Source organism: Panulirus ornatus, chromosome 63, assembly GCF_036320965.1.
Source record: "Panulirus ornatus isolate Po-2019 chromosome 63, ASM3632096v1, whole genome shotgun sequence".
Classification (NCBI taxonomy): domain Eukaryota; kingdom Metazoa; phylum Arthropoda; class Malacostraca; order Decapoda; family Palinuridae; genus Panulirus; species Panulirus ornatus.
The window spans coordinates 265,329-281,327 of NC_092286.1; the positions used below are offsets into that span (position 1 = coordinate 265,329).

General features: G+C 41.4%; 2 protein-coding genes across 8 annotated transcripts in view; both read right to left on the minus strand.

Annotated features, from left to right (window-relative positions):
- LOC139745908 (uncharacterized) overlaps positions 1-15,999 on the minus strand; it is a 254,640-nt gene that overhangs the window by 98,023 nt on the left and 140,618 nt on the right. The window lies entirely within an intron of this gene.
- The window catches only part of LOC139745996 (heterogeneous nuclear ribonucleoprotein 27C-like), a 114,669-nt gene that overhangs the window by 70,543 nt on the left and 28,127 nt on the right, over positions 1-15,999 (minus strand). For all 7 annotated transcript variants that reach the window (XM_071656765.1, XM_071656768.1, XM_071656763.1 and 4 more), the window contains exon 4: positions 10,620-10,806. In XM_071656765.1, the coding sequence (XP_071512866.1) occupies positions 10,620-10,806 (187 nt within the window). The remainder of the gene's footprint in view (positions 1-10,619; positions 10,807-15,999) is intronic.

Here is a 15,999-nt window from a genome sequence, read left to right on the forward strand (position 1 = left end):
CAAATATACATACCTATACATCTCAATGTACACATATATATACACACACAGACACATACATATATACCCATGCAAACAATTCACAATGTCTGCCTTTATTCATTCCCATCGCCACCTCGCCACACATGGAATACCATCCCCCTCCCCCCTCATGTGTGCGAGGTAGCGCTAGGAAAAGACAACAAAGGCCCCATTCGTTCACACTCAGTCTCTAGCTGTCATGCAATAATGCCCAAAACCACAGCTCCCTTTCCACATCCAGGCCCCACACTGTTTAATACAGTTAAAAATTATGACCATTGTATTAACTGGAGCAATGCTAATTCAGTTAGTACCTGTAGCTCCTTTACCACATGATGTATCAAGGAACCTTCTACTGTCACACAAAAAATTATAACATACTAGTGAAGGTCCATACAGACTTGATATCTTTGTCATACACAAAATTTTTACACATCCTTTTCCTGTCCATACAATAAAAGTTTCATGACAGGCATGATGCCAGACCTGAACACCATCATATGGTAACACTCCTTAATCAATAGCATCTTAGCTACATCTCTTCCTTCTATATCAACTGACAGTTCTACATCTATCTCATTCTTGTATCTCCCCTCACAATGTGATTACACAAATGCACTTGGGAACTTATCGCATTTCATTTTCCTGAAGGTTATCAACAAATACAAACACTACTTCGACGGGGAGCTACCTCGCTAATGTGGGGAACAGCGATAAAGTATAATAAACAAATAAATCATATATTTTTGTCTTTTCCTAGCACTACCTTGGAGGGGGAAGGGATGCTGTTTCATGTATGGTGGGGTGGCAATGAGAATGGATGGGGGCAGCAAGTGTGAATATGTACATGAGTATATATGTATATGTGTGTGTATATGTATGTATACGTTGAAAGTATAGGTATGTATATTTGCGTGTGTGGACGTGTATGTATATACATGTGTATGTGGGTGGGTTGGGCCATTCTTTCGTCTGTTTCCTTGCACTTCCTTGCTAACGCGGGAGACAGCGACAAAGCAAAATAAAATAATAATAAATAGAGGGAATGTTGGGGTGAAGAGGGTGGTGAGAGTAAGTGAGCTTCAGAAGGAGACTTGTGTGAGGAAGTACCAGGAGAGAATGAGTACAGAATGGAAAAAGGTGAGAACAAAGGACATAAGGGGAGTGGGGGAGGAATGGGATATATTTAGGGAAGCAGTGATGGCTTGCGCAAAAGATGCTTGTGGCATGAGAAGCATGGGAGGAGGGTTGATTAGAAAGGGTAGTGAGTGTTGGGATGAAGTAAGATTATTAGTGAAAGAGAAGAGAGAGGCATTTGGACGATTTTTGCAGGGAAACAATGCAAATGACTGGGATATGTATAAAAGAAAGAGGCAGGAGGTCAAGAGAAAGGTGCAAGAGGTGAAAAAGAGGGCAAATGAGAGTTGGGGTGAGAGAGTATCATTAAATTTTACGGAGAATAAAAAGACGTTCTGGAAGGAGGTAAATAAAGTGCATAAGACAAGGGAGCAAATGGGGGGGGCTAATGTAGAGGGGATAACAAGTAGTGGTGATGTGAGAAGGAGATGGAGTGAGTATTTTGAAGGTTTGTTGAATGCGTTTGATGATAAGAGTGGCAGATATAGGGTGTTTTGGTCGAGGTGGTGTGCAAAGTGAGAGGGTTAGGGAAAATGATTTGGTAAACAGAGAAGTGGTAGTAAAAGCTTTGCGGATAAAAGCTTTGCGGAAGATGAAAGCTGGCAAGGCAGCAGGTTTGGATAGCATTACAGTGGAATTTATTAAAAAAGGGGGTGACTGTATTGTTGACTGGTTGGTAAGGGTGTTTTGAAATGGTTTGGTCACATGGAGAGAATGAGTGAGGAAAGATTGACCAAGAGGATATATGTGTCGGAGGTGGCGGGAACAAGGAGAAGAGGGAGACCAAATTGGAGGTGGAAAGATGGAGTGAAAAAGATTTTGTGTGATCGGGGCCTGAACATGCAAGAGGGTGAAAGGAGGGCAAGGAATAGAGTGAATTGGAGCGATGTGGTATACCGGGGTTGACGTGCTGTCAGTGGACTGAATCAAGGCATGTGAAGCGTCTGGGGTAAACCATGGAAAGCTGTGTAGGTATGTATATTTGCGTGTGTGGACGTATGTATATACATGTGTATGGGGGTGGGTTGGGCCATTTCTTTCGTCTGTTTCCTTGCGCTACCTCGCAAATGCGGGAGACAGCGACAAAGCAAAAAAAAAAAAAAAAAAAAAAAAAAAAAAATGATTCATGGTGAGGTGCCTGAGGATTGCTGGAATGCTTGCATAGTGCCATTGTACAAAGGCAAAGGGGATAAGAGCGAGTGCTCAAATTACAGAGGTATAAGTTTGTTGAGTATTCCTGGGAAATTATATGGGAGGATATTGATTGAGAGGGTGAAGGCATGTACAGAGCATCAGATTGGGGAAGAGCAGTGTGGTTTCAGAAGTGGTAGAGGATGTGTGGATCAGGTGTTTGCTTTGAAGAATGTATGTGAGAAATACTTAAAAAAGGAAATGGATTTGTATGCAGCATTTATGGATCTAGAGAAGGCATATGATAGAGTTGATAGAGATGCTCTGTGGAAGGTACTAAGAATATATGGTGTGGGAGGCAAGTTGTTAGAAGCAGTGAAAACTTTTTATTGAGGATGTAAGGCATGTGTACGTGTAGGAAGAGAGGAAAGTGATTGGTTCTCAGTGAATGTAGGTTTGCGGTAGGGGTGTGTGATGTCTCCATGGTTGTTTAATTTGTTTATGGATGGGGTTGTTAGGGAGGTAAATGCAAGTTTTGGAAAGAGGGGCAAGTATGCAGTCTGTTATGGATGAGAGAGCTTGGGAAGTGTCAGTTGTTTGCTGATGATACAGCGCTGGTGGCTGATTCATGTGAGAAACTGCAGAAGCTGGTGACTGAGTTTGGTGAAGTGTGTGAAAAAAGAAAGTTAAGAGTAAGTGTGAATAAGAGCAAGGTTATTAGGTACAGTAGGGTTGAGGGTCAAGTCAATGGGGAGGTAATTTTGAATGGAGAAAAACTGGAGGAAGTAAAGTGTTTTAGATATCTGGAAGTGGATCTGGCAGCGGATGGAACCATGGAAGCGGAAGTGAATCATAGAATGTGTGGAAGTTGAGAACATTATCTCCGAAAGCAAAAATGGCTATGTTTGAAGGTATAGTGGTTCCAACAATGTTGTATGGTTGCAAGACGTGGGCTATAGTTAGAGTAGTGCGCAGGAGGGTGGATGTGCTGGAAATGAGATGCTTGAGGAAAATATGTGGTGTGAGGTGGTTTGATCGAGTAAGTAATGTAAGGGTAAGAGAGATATCTGGAAATAAGAAGAGCGTGGTTGAGAGAGCAGAAGAGGGTGTTTTAAAATGGTTTGGTCACATGGAGAGAATGAGTGAGGAAAGATTGACCAAGAGGATATGTCAGAGGTGGAGGGAACGAAGAGAAGTTGGAAACCAAATTGGAGGTGGAAAGATGGAATGAAACAGATTTTGAGTGATCGGGGCCTGAACATGCAGGAGGCTGAAAGGCGTGTAAGGAATAGAGTGAACTGGAACGATGTGGTATACCGGGGTCGACGTGCTGTCAATGGATTGAACCAGGGCATGTGAAGCGTCTGGGGTAAACCATGGAAAGTTTTGTGGGGCCTGGATGTGGAAAAGGAGCTGTGGTTTCGGTGCATTATTACATGACAGCTAGAGACTGAGTGTGAACGAATGGGGCCTTTGTTGTCTTTTCCTAGAGCTACCTCGCACACATGAGGGGGGAGGGGGTTGTTATTCCATGTGTGGCGAGGTGGCGATGGGAATAAATAAAGGCAGACAGTATGAATTATGTACATGTGTATATATGTGTGTGTATATATATATATGTGTACATTGAGATGTATAGGTATGTATATTTGCGTGTGTGGACGTGTATGTACATACATGTGTATGTGGGTGGGTTGGGCCATTCTTTCGTCTGTTTCCTTGTGCTACCTTGCTAACGCGGGAGACAGCGACAAAGCAAAATAATATAATAATGTGCAGGTGTGGGCATTTATGTATATAAGTGTATGTGGGTGGGTTGGGCCATTCTTTCATCTGTTTCCTTGCGCTACCTTGCTAATGTGGGAGACTGACCAAGTATAATAAATAAATAAACAGAGAAGAGGTAGTAAAAGCTTTGCGGAAGATGAAAGCCGGTAAGGCAGCAGGTTTGGATGGTATTGCAGTGGAATTTATTAAAAAAGGGGGTGACTGTATTGTTGACTGGTTGGTAAAGTTATTTAATGTATGTATGACTCATGGTGAGGTGCCTGAGGATTGGCGAAATGCGTGCATAGTGCCATTGTACAAAGGCAAAGGGGATAAGAGTGAGTGCTCAAATTACAGAGGTATAAGTTTGTTGAGTATTCCTGGCAAATTATATGGGAGGGTATTGATTGAGAGGGTGAAGGCATGTACAGAGCATCAGATTGGGGAAGAGCAGTGTGGTTTCAGAAGTGGTAGAGGATGTGTGGATCAGGTGTTTGCTTTGAAGAATGTATGTGAGAAATACTTAGAAAAGCAAATGGATTTGTATGTAGCATTTATGGATCTGGAGAAGGCATATGATAGAGTTGATAGAGATGCTCTGTGGAAGGTATTAAGAATATATGGTGTGGGAGGAAAGTTGTTAGAAGCAGTGAAAAGTTTTTATCGAGGATGTAAGGCATCTGTACGTGTAGGAAGAGAGGAAAATAATTGGTTCTCAGTGAATGTAGGTTTGCGGCAGGGGTGTGTGATGTCTCCATGGTTGTTTAATTTGTTTATGGATGGGGTTGTTAGGGAGGTGAATGCAAGAGTTTTGGAAAGAGGGGCAAGTATGAAGTCTGTTGGGGATGAGAGAGCTTGGGAAGTGAGTCAGTTGTTGTTCGCTGATGATACAGCGCTGGTGGCTGATTCATGTGAGAAACTGCAGAAGCTGGTGACTGAGTTTGGTAAAGTGTGTGAAAGAAGAAAGTTAAGAGTAAATGTGAATAAGAGCAAGGTTATTAGGTACAGTAGGGTTGAGGGTCAAGTCAATTGGGAGGTGAGTTTGAATGGAGAAAAAATGGAGGAAGTGAAGTGTTTTAGATATCTGGGAGTGGATCTGGCAGCGGATGGAAACATGGAAGCAGAAGTGGATCATAGGGTGGGGGAGGGGGCGAAAATTCTGGGAGCCTTGAAGAATGTGTGGAAGTCGAGAACATTATCTCGGAAAGCAAAAATGGGTATGTTTGAAGGAATAGTGGTTCCAACAATGTTGTATGGTTGCGAGGCGTGGACTATGGATAGAGTTGTGCGCAGGAGGATGGATGTGCTGGAAATGAGATGTTTGAGGACAATGTGTGGTGTGAGGTGGTTTGATCAAGTAAGTAACGTAAGGGTAAGAGAGATGTGTGGAAATAAAAAGAGCGTGGTTGAGAGAGCAGAAGAGGGTGTTTTGAAATGGTTTGGTCACATGGAGAGAATGAGTGAGGAAAGATTGACCAAGAGGATATATGTGTCGGAGGTGGAGGGAACGAGAAGAGGGAGACCAAATTGGAGGTGGAAAGATGGAGTGAAAAAGATTTTGTGTGATCGGGGCCTGAACATGCAGGAGGGTGAAAGGAGGGCAAGGAATAGAGTGAATTGGAGCGATGTGGTATACCGGGGTTGACGTGCTGTCAGTGGATTGAATCAAGGCATGTGAAGCGTCTGGGGTAAACCATGGAAAGCTGTGTAGGTATGTATATTGCGTGTGTGGACGTATGTATATACATGTGTATGGGGTGGGTTGGGCCATTTCTTTCGTCTGTTTCCTTGCGCTACCTCGCAAACGCGGGAGACAGCGGGAAAAAAAAAAAATATATAAAAAGTGTGGATGAGAAGTAAAGAGGGTATGCTAATAAGGTTTGGCCATAAAGTGAGAGAATGAGGAAGGAGAGGCTGACAAAGGAGATGGAAATGAGAAGAATGAGGAGACCCAATTCAACCAAAAGTCAAGATGGAAGGATGGAGTGAGAATGATTTTGAGCAACAGGAGGCTTAAACATAAAGGAGGGTGAAAGGCTTGCATGGGTTAGAGTGAAAGGGAAAGATGTGGTACACTTGGTTTGACTTACTGTCAACCGACTTAACAAGGGTATGTCAAACATCCAGGGTAAACTATGGAAAGGTTTGTGGAGCCTGATTGTGGATTGAGAGCAGTGACTTCACTGCATTACACATGACAGATAAAGAATGGATGTGAGCTGATGAAGCCTTTCCTCATTTGTTCCTGGCGCTATCTCACTGATGCATTTAATGGCAATCAAGTTTGAAATAAAATTTAGAAGACTAAGAGAATACTAGACCTTAACCCATAAAAGGCTCATGGTCTGGATGAAAATTCACCACATGTGCAGAAGATACATGCAGATATTCTCAATGAATCCTTTAATTTACTGTTCAAGTTGTCATGGGTGGATAGGGGCCAAGGATAAACATAATACCTATGTATAAAATGGTGACCTGGGGATAGGGGATTAAGAATACTTCCCACGTATTCCCTGCGTGTCGTAGAAGGCGACTAAAAGGGGAGGGAGCGGGGGGCTGGAAATCCTCCCCTCTCGTTTTTTTTTTTCCCCCCCCCAAAAGAAGGAACAGAGTGGGGCCAGGTGAGAATATTCCCTCAGAGGCCCAGTCCTCTGTTCTTAACGCTACCTCGCTAACGCGGGAAATGGCGAATAGTTTAAAAGAAAGAAAAGAAAAGAAAAAATGGTGACCATAACAAGCAGTTAACTACAGACCAGTTTCAAACAAGTGTGCAAGGTTTCTGGAAAAGATTGTCAGAAAGCTAGTGGGTCACTTAAGGAGGAATTACTGAAGTGAATGACAGTATGGATTTTGGGTATGGGAGAGTGAGCTCAGCCCTAAACAAAATCGAAAGCTGTTTGGACTGAAAAAAAAAAAAAGCATTTGACAATGTTACATGGGGGCTGATTAAGAAGCTAGATCACTAGGCAAGAATGAAGAGGAAACCCCATGAATCGATAAAAGATTACTAGGCAAGAATGAAGGGGAAACTCCATGAATGGACAAAAGACTATCTCTGAGAGAAAAAATTATGCAAGTTAAAGTGGCTTCTACTAAATGGTTTCAGCAGAGTGCCACAGGGTTCAGTTCTGGGACCACCACTCTTCATGACCAATGTAAACTACTTGCCTTAATATATGGACTCCTACCTGAATACGTCTGCAGATAATGTAAAGGTCATGAAAGAAGTGAAAAGCAAGGAGGTTTGTATCAGCTTAAAAGGGAATGTAAACATACTCCACAGTTAGTCTTATAAATGATTAATGAAATTCAACCTGAGCAAATGTAATGAGAAAGAAACAAAGCAAATGAAGGCCTCAACATGATTATCATATAGCAATTAATAAGCTTCATTACTGTGTGAGAATGACTTAGCAATCTGTCTTCTTTAACTTGCTGTCAGTCCCATGTCAGGAAAATAGTTAAGGGAATAACTGTGTGAAAGCCTTCTACTTAGAAGTCAAAGCATGTATACGAGTCAATGATTCAAAGCTTCAGTATACATGTACAGGTGTGCAACAGGGATGTATGATGATGTCACTGTGGCTTTTTAACACACATTGGGAAAAGGGGTGTCGATATGTAAAGTGATGGTGAGGTATGGTGGCTAAAGACAACCCTGTATGCAAATGAAAATGTTTTCTTTGTTGAGAGTGATGAAGAGCTGCAGAAGGCTGAGTAATGATGCATTAAGTGAAGGTGAATGATGGTAAATACAAGTAAACAAGAAAAAAGTAATGGAATTTGAAGGGAAACAGTGAAAATACAGATTTTGCAAAGCCGTACAGAATGAGAGAAGAGGGTGTACTAAACTCCTCTTCACTTTCGTCATACAACACAGTATCATCTGCACACTTGTTACACTCCATCTCTGCAACACCCTTTCCCAAAGTTTGCTTTCGTCTCTCCTATCACCCCATCCATACATATGTTAAAAAGCAAAAGTGAACAGCACAGAGCCCTGCCTCACACACACGTGCATGAAAAAAATTTTGCTCATCTTTCCATCCACTCTTACACATGCACTTGTTACTTTATAGAAGGTTTTCACACCATCCAGCAATTGACTCCACGACCCCATATATCCTTAAAACATCCCATAAAGCATTACACTCGACTGACGTACACTTGCTCAATATCCTAAAAAAGCAGCATGGCATCTTACCTTTTGCTGAATACTGGATTTTTCGAGTATATATAGAGCATTGTGAATCGCCTAGGGATTGGCAGAATGCAAATACAGAAGCACTGTCTAAAGGTATAGGGAACAAAGGAGAGTGCTGGAATACAGGAATATCAGTTCTTCAAGTGTATCTCAAGTTATGTGGAAGAATGGTGACATGCAAAGAACATCACAATAAAGAGGAACAATGAGATTTTAGGAGCGGTAGATGTGTGGATCAGATGTTTGCTTTGATAAATTAATTCTTCATTTTAAAATATGTTCAACATATCCTGCATTCGCAAGGTTGTGCGAGGAACAAATGAAGGAAGGCATCATTCGCTCACATCCATTCTCAAGCTGTCATGTCAGTCAAACTCATTCATTTAAAGAAAGTGTATGAAACACACATTGAGAAAAAGAAAAATCTGCTTATGACATTATAGATGGTAAGCAAGCATTAATGGTTTACATACTAACTGAAAAGTAAATAAAGGAAAGACTCTTAAATGTGAATGTGCTGAGAGGGGCAGCCGGTGGGCTATCCATCATTAGCCCATGATGGAAAGGGTTAAAGATCTGTGAAGGCTTATAAAATAAAAAGGGGGGGGGGTGTTGAAAAGAGGGTGGCAAATTTAAGTGAGCTTAGAAAAGAAGCTTGTGACAAGGAGCAAGGTAACGCAGCTAGAGGAGCTGATAGGAATGGGAGGTATTTAGGGATGCAGTGCTGGTATGTGAGAATACAAGAAGCCCAAAGAGATAAGGCTTCGATCACCCAAAAGCTGGAAGAGTGATTGGGGGATGGACAAGAGAAAGTGGCAGGGGATGAAAAAAAAAGGACAAACAAGTGTTAAGGTGAATGACTATCAGCAAACTTCAGAGAGAATAAGAAAATGTTTAGGAAGTAAGTTACTGGTGCATGAAAAACAAGTAAAGAAATGGGAACATCAGTGAAGGAAGCAAATTAAAAATAAGAGGGGGGGGTAGCAGGCAGATATCAGGTGATTAGCAAATGGAGTGAATACTTTGATCCACCTGCCGTTAAAGTCCACTCCCAGATATCTAAAACACTTCACTTCCTCCAATTTTTCTCCATTCAAACTTACCTCCCAATTAACTTGTCCCTCAACCCTACTGAACCTAATAACCTTGTTCAGTAGGGTTGAGGGACAAGCTAATTGGGAAATAAGTTTGAATGAAGAAAAACTGGAGGAAGTGAAGTGTTATAGATATCTGGGAATGGACTTAGCAGCTACTTCTATCTATTGCTCCCAACATTCTGCCAAAAGGCAGGGTTAGTATACAGCTCACTGCAGGAAAATCTAGAGTTACAAAGAACAGCTCACTGCAGGAAAATCTAGAGTTACAAAGAACAAGTTGTGAGTTAAGTGTTACCAAGTGCTATGTGTGACAGGGAGAGATTTCAGGTTTGTGGTCAGAATGCTAGCAGTCCATATATGGGTGAGGAAGAAAGAAATAACAGTTACCTGGGTCAGAGGAGTGCACCCTGACAACCACTGAAGTCCTGTCTCACTAAGCAGCTGCAACTAAACCTCCTGATATCCAGGCAGAGAGTATCAGTAATATACCTTCCTGGTCAGTGGCTGCCCACCAATGACTACCTTGCTTTTATCCACATTTACTTTCAACTTAATCCTTTCACACACTCCTTCAAACTCAGCCACCGACTTCTGCATTTTCTCATTCAAATCTGCTCAAAAACTCATCCACTTCACAAGCTCCTCGTCTCCTAAAGACTGATTACTTGCCCCTTTCTCCAAGACTTCCATTTACCTTCCTCACCAACCCATCCATAAATAAATCAAACATTCATAGTGATATCCCACACCACTTTCCCAGCATGGAACCACTCACTCTCCTCTCTTCCCACTTGCACTCACACTTTACATCCATGATAAAAAAAAACTCCACACTGTTTTTGGAAACATTCAATCCACATCTATATTTTGAAGACTTCCACAAGGCTTCTCTATCTACCCAATCACATGCTTTATCCAGATTCATATATGCCGCATACAAACTCTTCTGTTTCTCTAGGTAGTTATAACATTTAAAATTTACAAAACTCACATTATAGGGAAAAGAAAAATCCAAAGGTTCAATTTTATCTTATCCACCTTAAGGTGCCCAGGGAAACATCAACACCCATAAACTAGAACATTACAAAATCTAGCACCTGATCGGTCCCAAGACTGTCAGACTTGAGACATCTGACTATACACACTTCCTTTAATAACAAGACCTACTATTCTCTTAAAATGCAGTAAGAGGATTTATCTATTTTCAAATATGAAACTGGTGAAAAACCAATTTAGGACTGAGAAAACTCAAAACCCACCTCTTGATTTCTTCTTTTCCTGATCAAACATGATAACTACTTCCATAACTCCTCCAAAACGTGAAAAGAAATTGCGAAGGTCTGTTTCTGTAAGATTCGATGGCAGGCCTCCAAGGAAAACCTTAGGCCAGTTTCCATTCCTCTTCTGCTTCTGCATGCTGCGTGGGTTGCAAGCCTTAGGATCGATCTGAAAGAAAATTGTTAGAATTTGACATTAGTCAAAGGAATAAAGTATCTCGGCTCAGTCCTATTAAGCTGGAGGATGATCTGATAATAACCTTACTAATGAAAAATGTACCTCCATGGAATGCCTTTCTGTCACAGGACCAGCCATACATAGCCCTAAAATGAAATATAATCATCCAGTCATTATATCACTAACCTCAAAACTCTGAGCAAGTCTGTCTACCTATCTATCTATATCACTGATGCCCATTCCCTTCGAAAACCCCACCAAGGGGTGGCCACAGCAAAAGATTCCCCACACATCCCTGTCCTTTCATGCATTCCTCACATACACTATTCCATTCTTCCATCATTTCTCTCCTGCCAGTATTCTTTCGCTCTATTTCCCCACGTCACTGGTGGTTTTTGTCTCACGTCAACTCCTTTATAATTGTACCATCATAAATTCTCCTTGTAAACTCCCCATCTTCCATTCTTTCCATCCACCCTACTTCATTACCTTTGCATTCCCTGCTATACCACATCTCTCATACACACCCACATTTCTTTCTTCATTCTATTTTGTCATATCACATGCTCCTCTCAAATTGCTCATTTCTTGAGCTGGTTAAACATCAGAAAAGTTCTGGGAACAAGATTGCTCTAAGGATGACAGCAAATCAGGCAAAGAGGAATGCAAGTATATGCACCGTTTGTGATACTTTTGAGTGGTTACATCTGTCTTGAATCAATCACCTCTAAACTCAGGTTTATGCAAAGCAAATTGGTAGTTTTTGTTAGACAAAAGGTTTATGCCAAGAAAATTGGTAACTAGCAACTCATTCCATCAATGCATTTCTTCAATTTACCAAAATTACAATAAACAATGTAATCAACATTTTCAGTTCTACCTTCCATATACAGCTCTGTTACAAAGTGCTCTACCTATCTATTTATCTATATCTCTTATGGCCATTCCCTCCAGGAATTTCCATCAAGGGAGGGCCATGGCAAAAGTCTCTACTGATCCCTATCCTTGCATACCACCCTTGCAGACACCATTCCACACATTCTTCCACCATTTCTCTCACTCCAGTATTCTTCCAACCTATTTGCCAAAGTCATAGGTGGTCTTCCTCTCAATACTTAACAAACATATGCCTCTATAATTTGAACACTCACCTTTTTCCTCATCCCCCTTGCCTATGTACAATGGCAATACGCATGCATTCTGCCAATCCTCAGGCACTTCACCATGATCCATACATACACTGAATATTCTTACCAACCAATCAACAACACAACACAGTCACCCACTTTCTTAAATTCTACAGCAATTCCATCCAAATGCACCACCTTGCTGGATTTCATCTTCCACAAAGCTTTCCCTACCTCTTCTCTCTTAAACAAACCACTCTCCCTGACCCTCTCACTTCACACACCACCCCAACCAAACCACCCTACATCTGCCACTCTATCATCAAACACAATCAATAAACATTCAAAATACTCACTCCATCACTTCCTTATATTACTTCCCCCTTTGCCCCCTTCACTGATGTTCCCAACTGTTCTCTTATCTTACACACATTATTTACCTCCTTCCAAAACATCTTTTAATTCTCCCTAAAATTCAATGACATTCTCTAATCCCAACTCTCATTTGCTCTCTTTTTCAACCCTTACACCTTCCTCTTGACCTCCTGCCACTTTCTTTTATACATCTCCCAATCATTTGCATTCCTTCCTAGTATCATCCACATGCCTCTTTTCTCTTTCACTAACAACTTTACTTCTTCATCCCATCACTCACTACCCTTTCTAGTCTCTCCAGCTCCCACCTTCCTCATGCCGCATACATCTTTTGCACATGCCATCATTGCTTCCCTAATTTCTTCCCATTCCTCACCCACTCTCCTCAAGTCATTTGCTTTCACCTTTTGCCATTCTACACTCAATCTCTCCTGGTACTTCCTCACACAAGTCTCCCTTTTCAAGCTCACTTACTCTCACCACTCTCTTCTCCCTTCATTTTAGAAAACCTCTACAAACCTTCCCCTTCACCTCCACAAGATAGTGGTCTGACATCCCTCCAACTGCCCATCAGCACATTAACATCCAAATGTCTCTTTTGTATGCCTATCAATTAACATGTAATCCAATAATGCCCTTTGACATCTCTCCTATTCACATACGTATTCATTTACATCCAAGTCTCTCTGTAACATGCCTATCAATTAACACAATACAATAATGCTCTTTGACCATCTCTCCTACTTACATACGTATTCGTATGTATATCTCTATCTTTAAACCAGGTATTCCCAATCACTAGTACTTTTTTCAGCACACAAATCCATAAGCTTTCCACCATTTCCATTCACAACACTGAATACCCTAAGTACACCAAGTATACCCTCAACTGCCACATTACTCACCTTCGCATTTAAATCACCCATCACTAATACCTGGTCTTGTGCACCAAAGCTGCTGACACTCACACAGTTGCTCCCAAAACATTTGACTCACATCTTTCTTCTCATGACAGGAGAATAAGCATCAATAATCATCCCTCTCTCTCCATCCACTTTCAGTTCTACCCACCTCTAGAATTTACTTTCTTACACTCTACCACACACTCCCACAACTCCTGCTTCAGGAGTAGAGCTACTCCTTCCTTGGCTCTTGTCCTCTCACCAACCCCTGACTTTACTCTCAAGACTTTTCCAAAACATTCCTCTCCTTTACCTTGAGCTTTGTTTCACTCAGAGCCAGAACATCCATGTTTCTTTCCTCAACCGTATTACCTACCTCTCCTTTTTTCTCATCTTGGTTACATCCACATGCATTCAGACACCCCCAACTTGAGCCTTATAAGAGGACGAGCACCTCCTGCTCGACTTGATTGCCGTTTCCCACATCAGCAAGGTAGCGCCAGGAAACAGACAAAGAAAGAATGACCCATCCACTCATATACACACATTCATTTACACTTGATCACCAGGTAATATAACGGTAGTCAGCAAGAAAGGAGCAACCCCACATGGAAGAGAGGTATGACACCATCCTCACTGTAGAAAATCCTTTCAAAGGGAAAATCACCATGGAGGAAGCTGGATAATGAACAAGAGGTCTCAAGAAAATCCAAACAACCTGAACAACTCCTTAACCACATCAATCAGACACTCAAACCCTGCAATTGAAAAACTAATGAGGAAGGAGATTTTTTTTTTTTTTTTATACTTTGTCGCTGTCTCCCGCGTTTGCAAGGTAGCGCAAGGAAACAGACGAAAGAAATGGCCCAACCCCCCCCCCATACACATGTATATACACATGTCCACACACGCAAATATACATACCTACACAGCTTTCCATGGTTTACCCCAGATGCTTCACATGCCTTGATTCAATCCACTGACAGCACGTCAACCCCGGTATACCACATCGCTCCAATTCACTCTATTCCTTGCCCTCCTTTCACCCTCCTGAATGTTCAGGCCCCGATCACACAAAATCTTTTTCACTCCATCTTTCCACCTCCAATTTGGTCTCCCTCTTCTCCTTGCTCCCTCCACCTCAGACACATATATCCTCTTGGTCAATCTTTCCTCACTCATCCTCTCCATGTGCCCAAACCACTTCAAAACACCCTCTTCTGCTCTCTCAACCACGCTCTTTTTATTTCCACACATCTCTCTTACCCTTACGTTACTCACTCGATCAAACCACCTCACACCACACATTGTCCTCAAACATCTCATTTCCAGCACATCCATCCTCCTGCACACAACTCTATCCATAGCCCACGCCTCGCAACCATACAACATTGTTGGAACCACTATTCCTTCAAACATACCCATCTTTGCTTTCCGAGATAATGTTCTCGACTTCCACACATTCTTCAAGGCCCCCAGAATTTTCGCCCCCTCCCCCACCCTATGATCCACTTCCGCTTCCATGGTTCCATCCGCTGCCAGATCCACTCCCAGATATCTAAAACACTTCACTTCCTCCAGTTTTTCTCCATTCAAACTCACCTCCCAATTGACTTGACCCTCAACCCTACTGTACCTAATAACCTTAAAGTATTTTCTGCAATTATTTATAAATTTTGAGTCATACTTTGTGGAAACTGGATACAAATGGTGTACTGCACTTTCCCCTGTATCAACAATCTTTAGATTCCTTTTCAAGTCTTCCAGAGTTCTTTTCGAAGTGGAATGCACATATATTTTGTTATCAAGCATTATAAGAGTAATCACTACTACATAATTAAAAAACTAACAAAAAATTCTAATATGTAGAATATTCCTTTATTCATGTAGTTTTATATCAATAGCTATGAAATAGCAAATTCTGCAAACTAATGAGGGGCTTTTCATACTAATTCAAAAAATTTAGAGCTTCTCATCCTGCACAAAGCCATATTTGCCATGCAGGGTAATAACCTTACTGTGGACCTCATTTGCTGCTAAATATATAGAAAACCTGAGCTGGTGCAGATAATTAGAAGTCAAAAGTATTAACCTAATGAGGGGAAACAACGATCAAGTATGAAATATATATGTACTAGACATGACAGTTAGAGAATGATTGCGAACGAATGTGGTCTTTTTCGTCTGTTCCTGGTGCTACCTCGCTGGAGGGTGGAGGGGATGCTATTTCGTGTGGGGTGGGGTGACGACGGAAATGGATGAAGGCAGCAAGTATGAATATGTACATGTGTATATATGTATATGTCTATGTAAATGTATGTATACATTAAAATGTATAGGTATGTATATGTGCGTGTGTGGGCATTTACGTATAAGCATGTGTATGTGGTTGGTTGGTACATTTATCTGTTTCCATGCGCTACCTCACTAATGTGGGAGACAGCGACTAAGTATAATAAACATATAAAGTATTTTTATTCTATTATTCTTTACTTTTGTTTTGTCACTGTTTCCCCCATCAGCGAGGTAGCACAAGGAAACAGATGAAAGAATGGCCCAACCCATCCACATACACATGTATATAAATACACGTCCACACACGCAAATATACATACCTATACATCTCAACGTACACATATATACATACACACACGCATACACATATATACACATGTACATAATTCATACTGTCTGCCTTTATTCATTCCCATCGCACCTCGCCACACATGAAATAAAAACCCCCTTCCCCCTCATGTGTGCGAGGTAGTACTAGGAAAAGA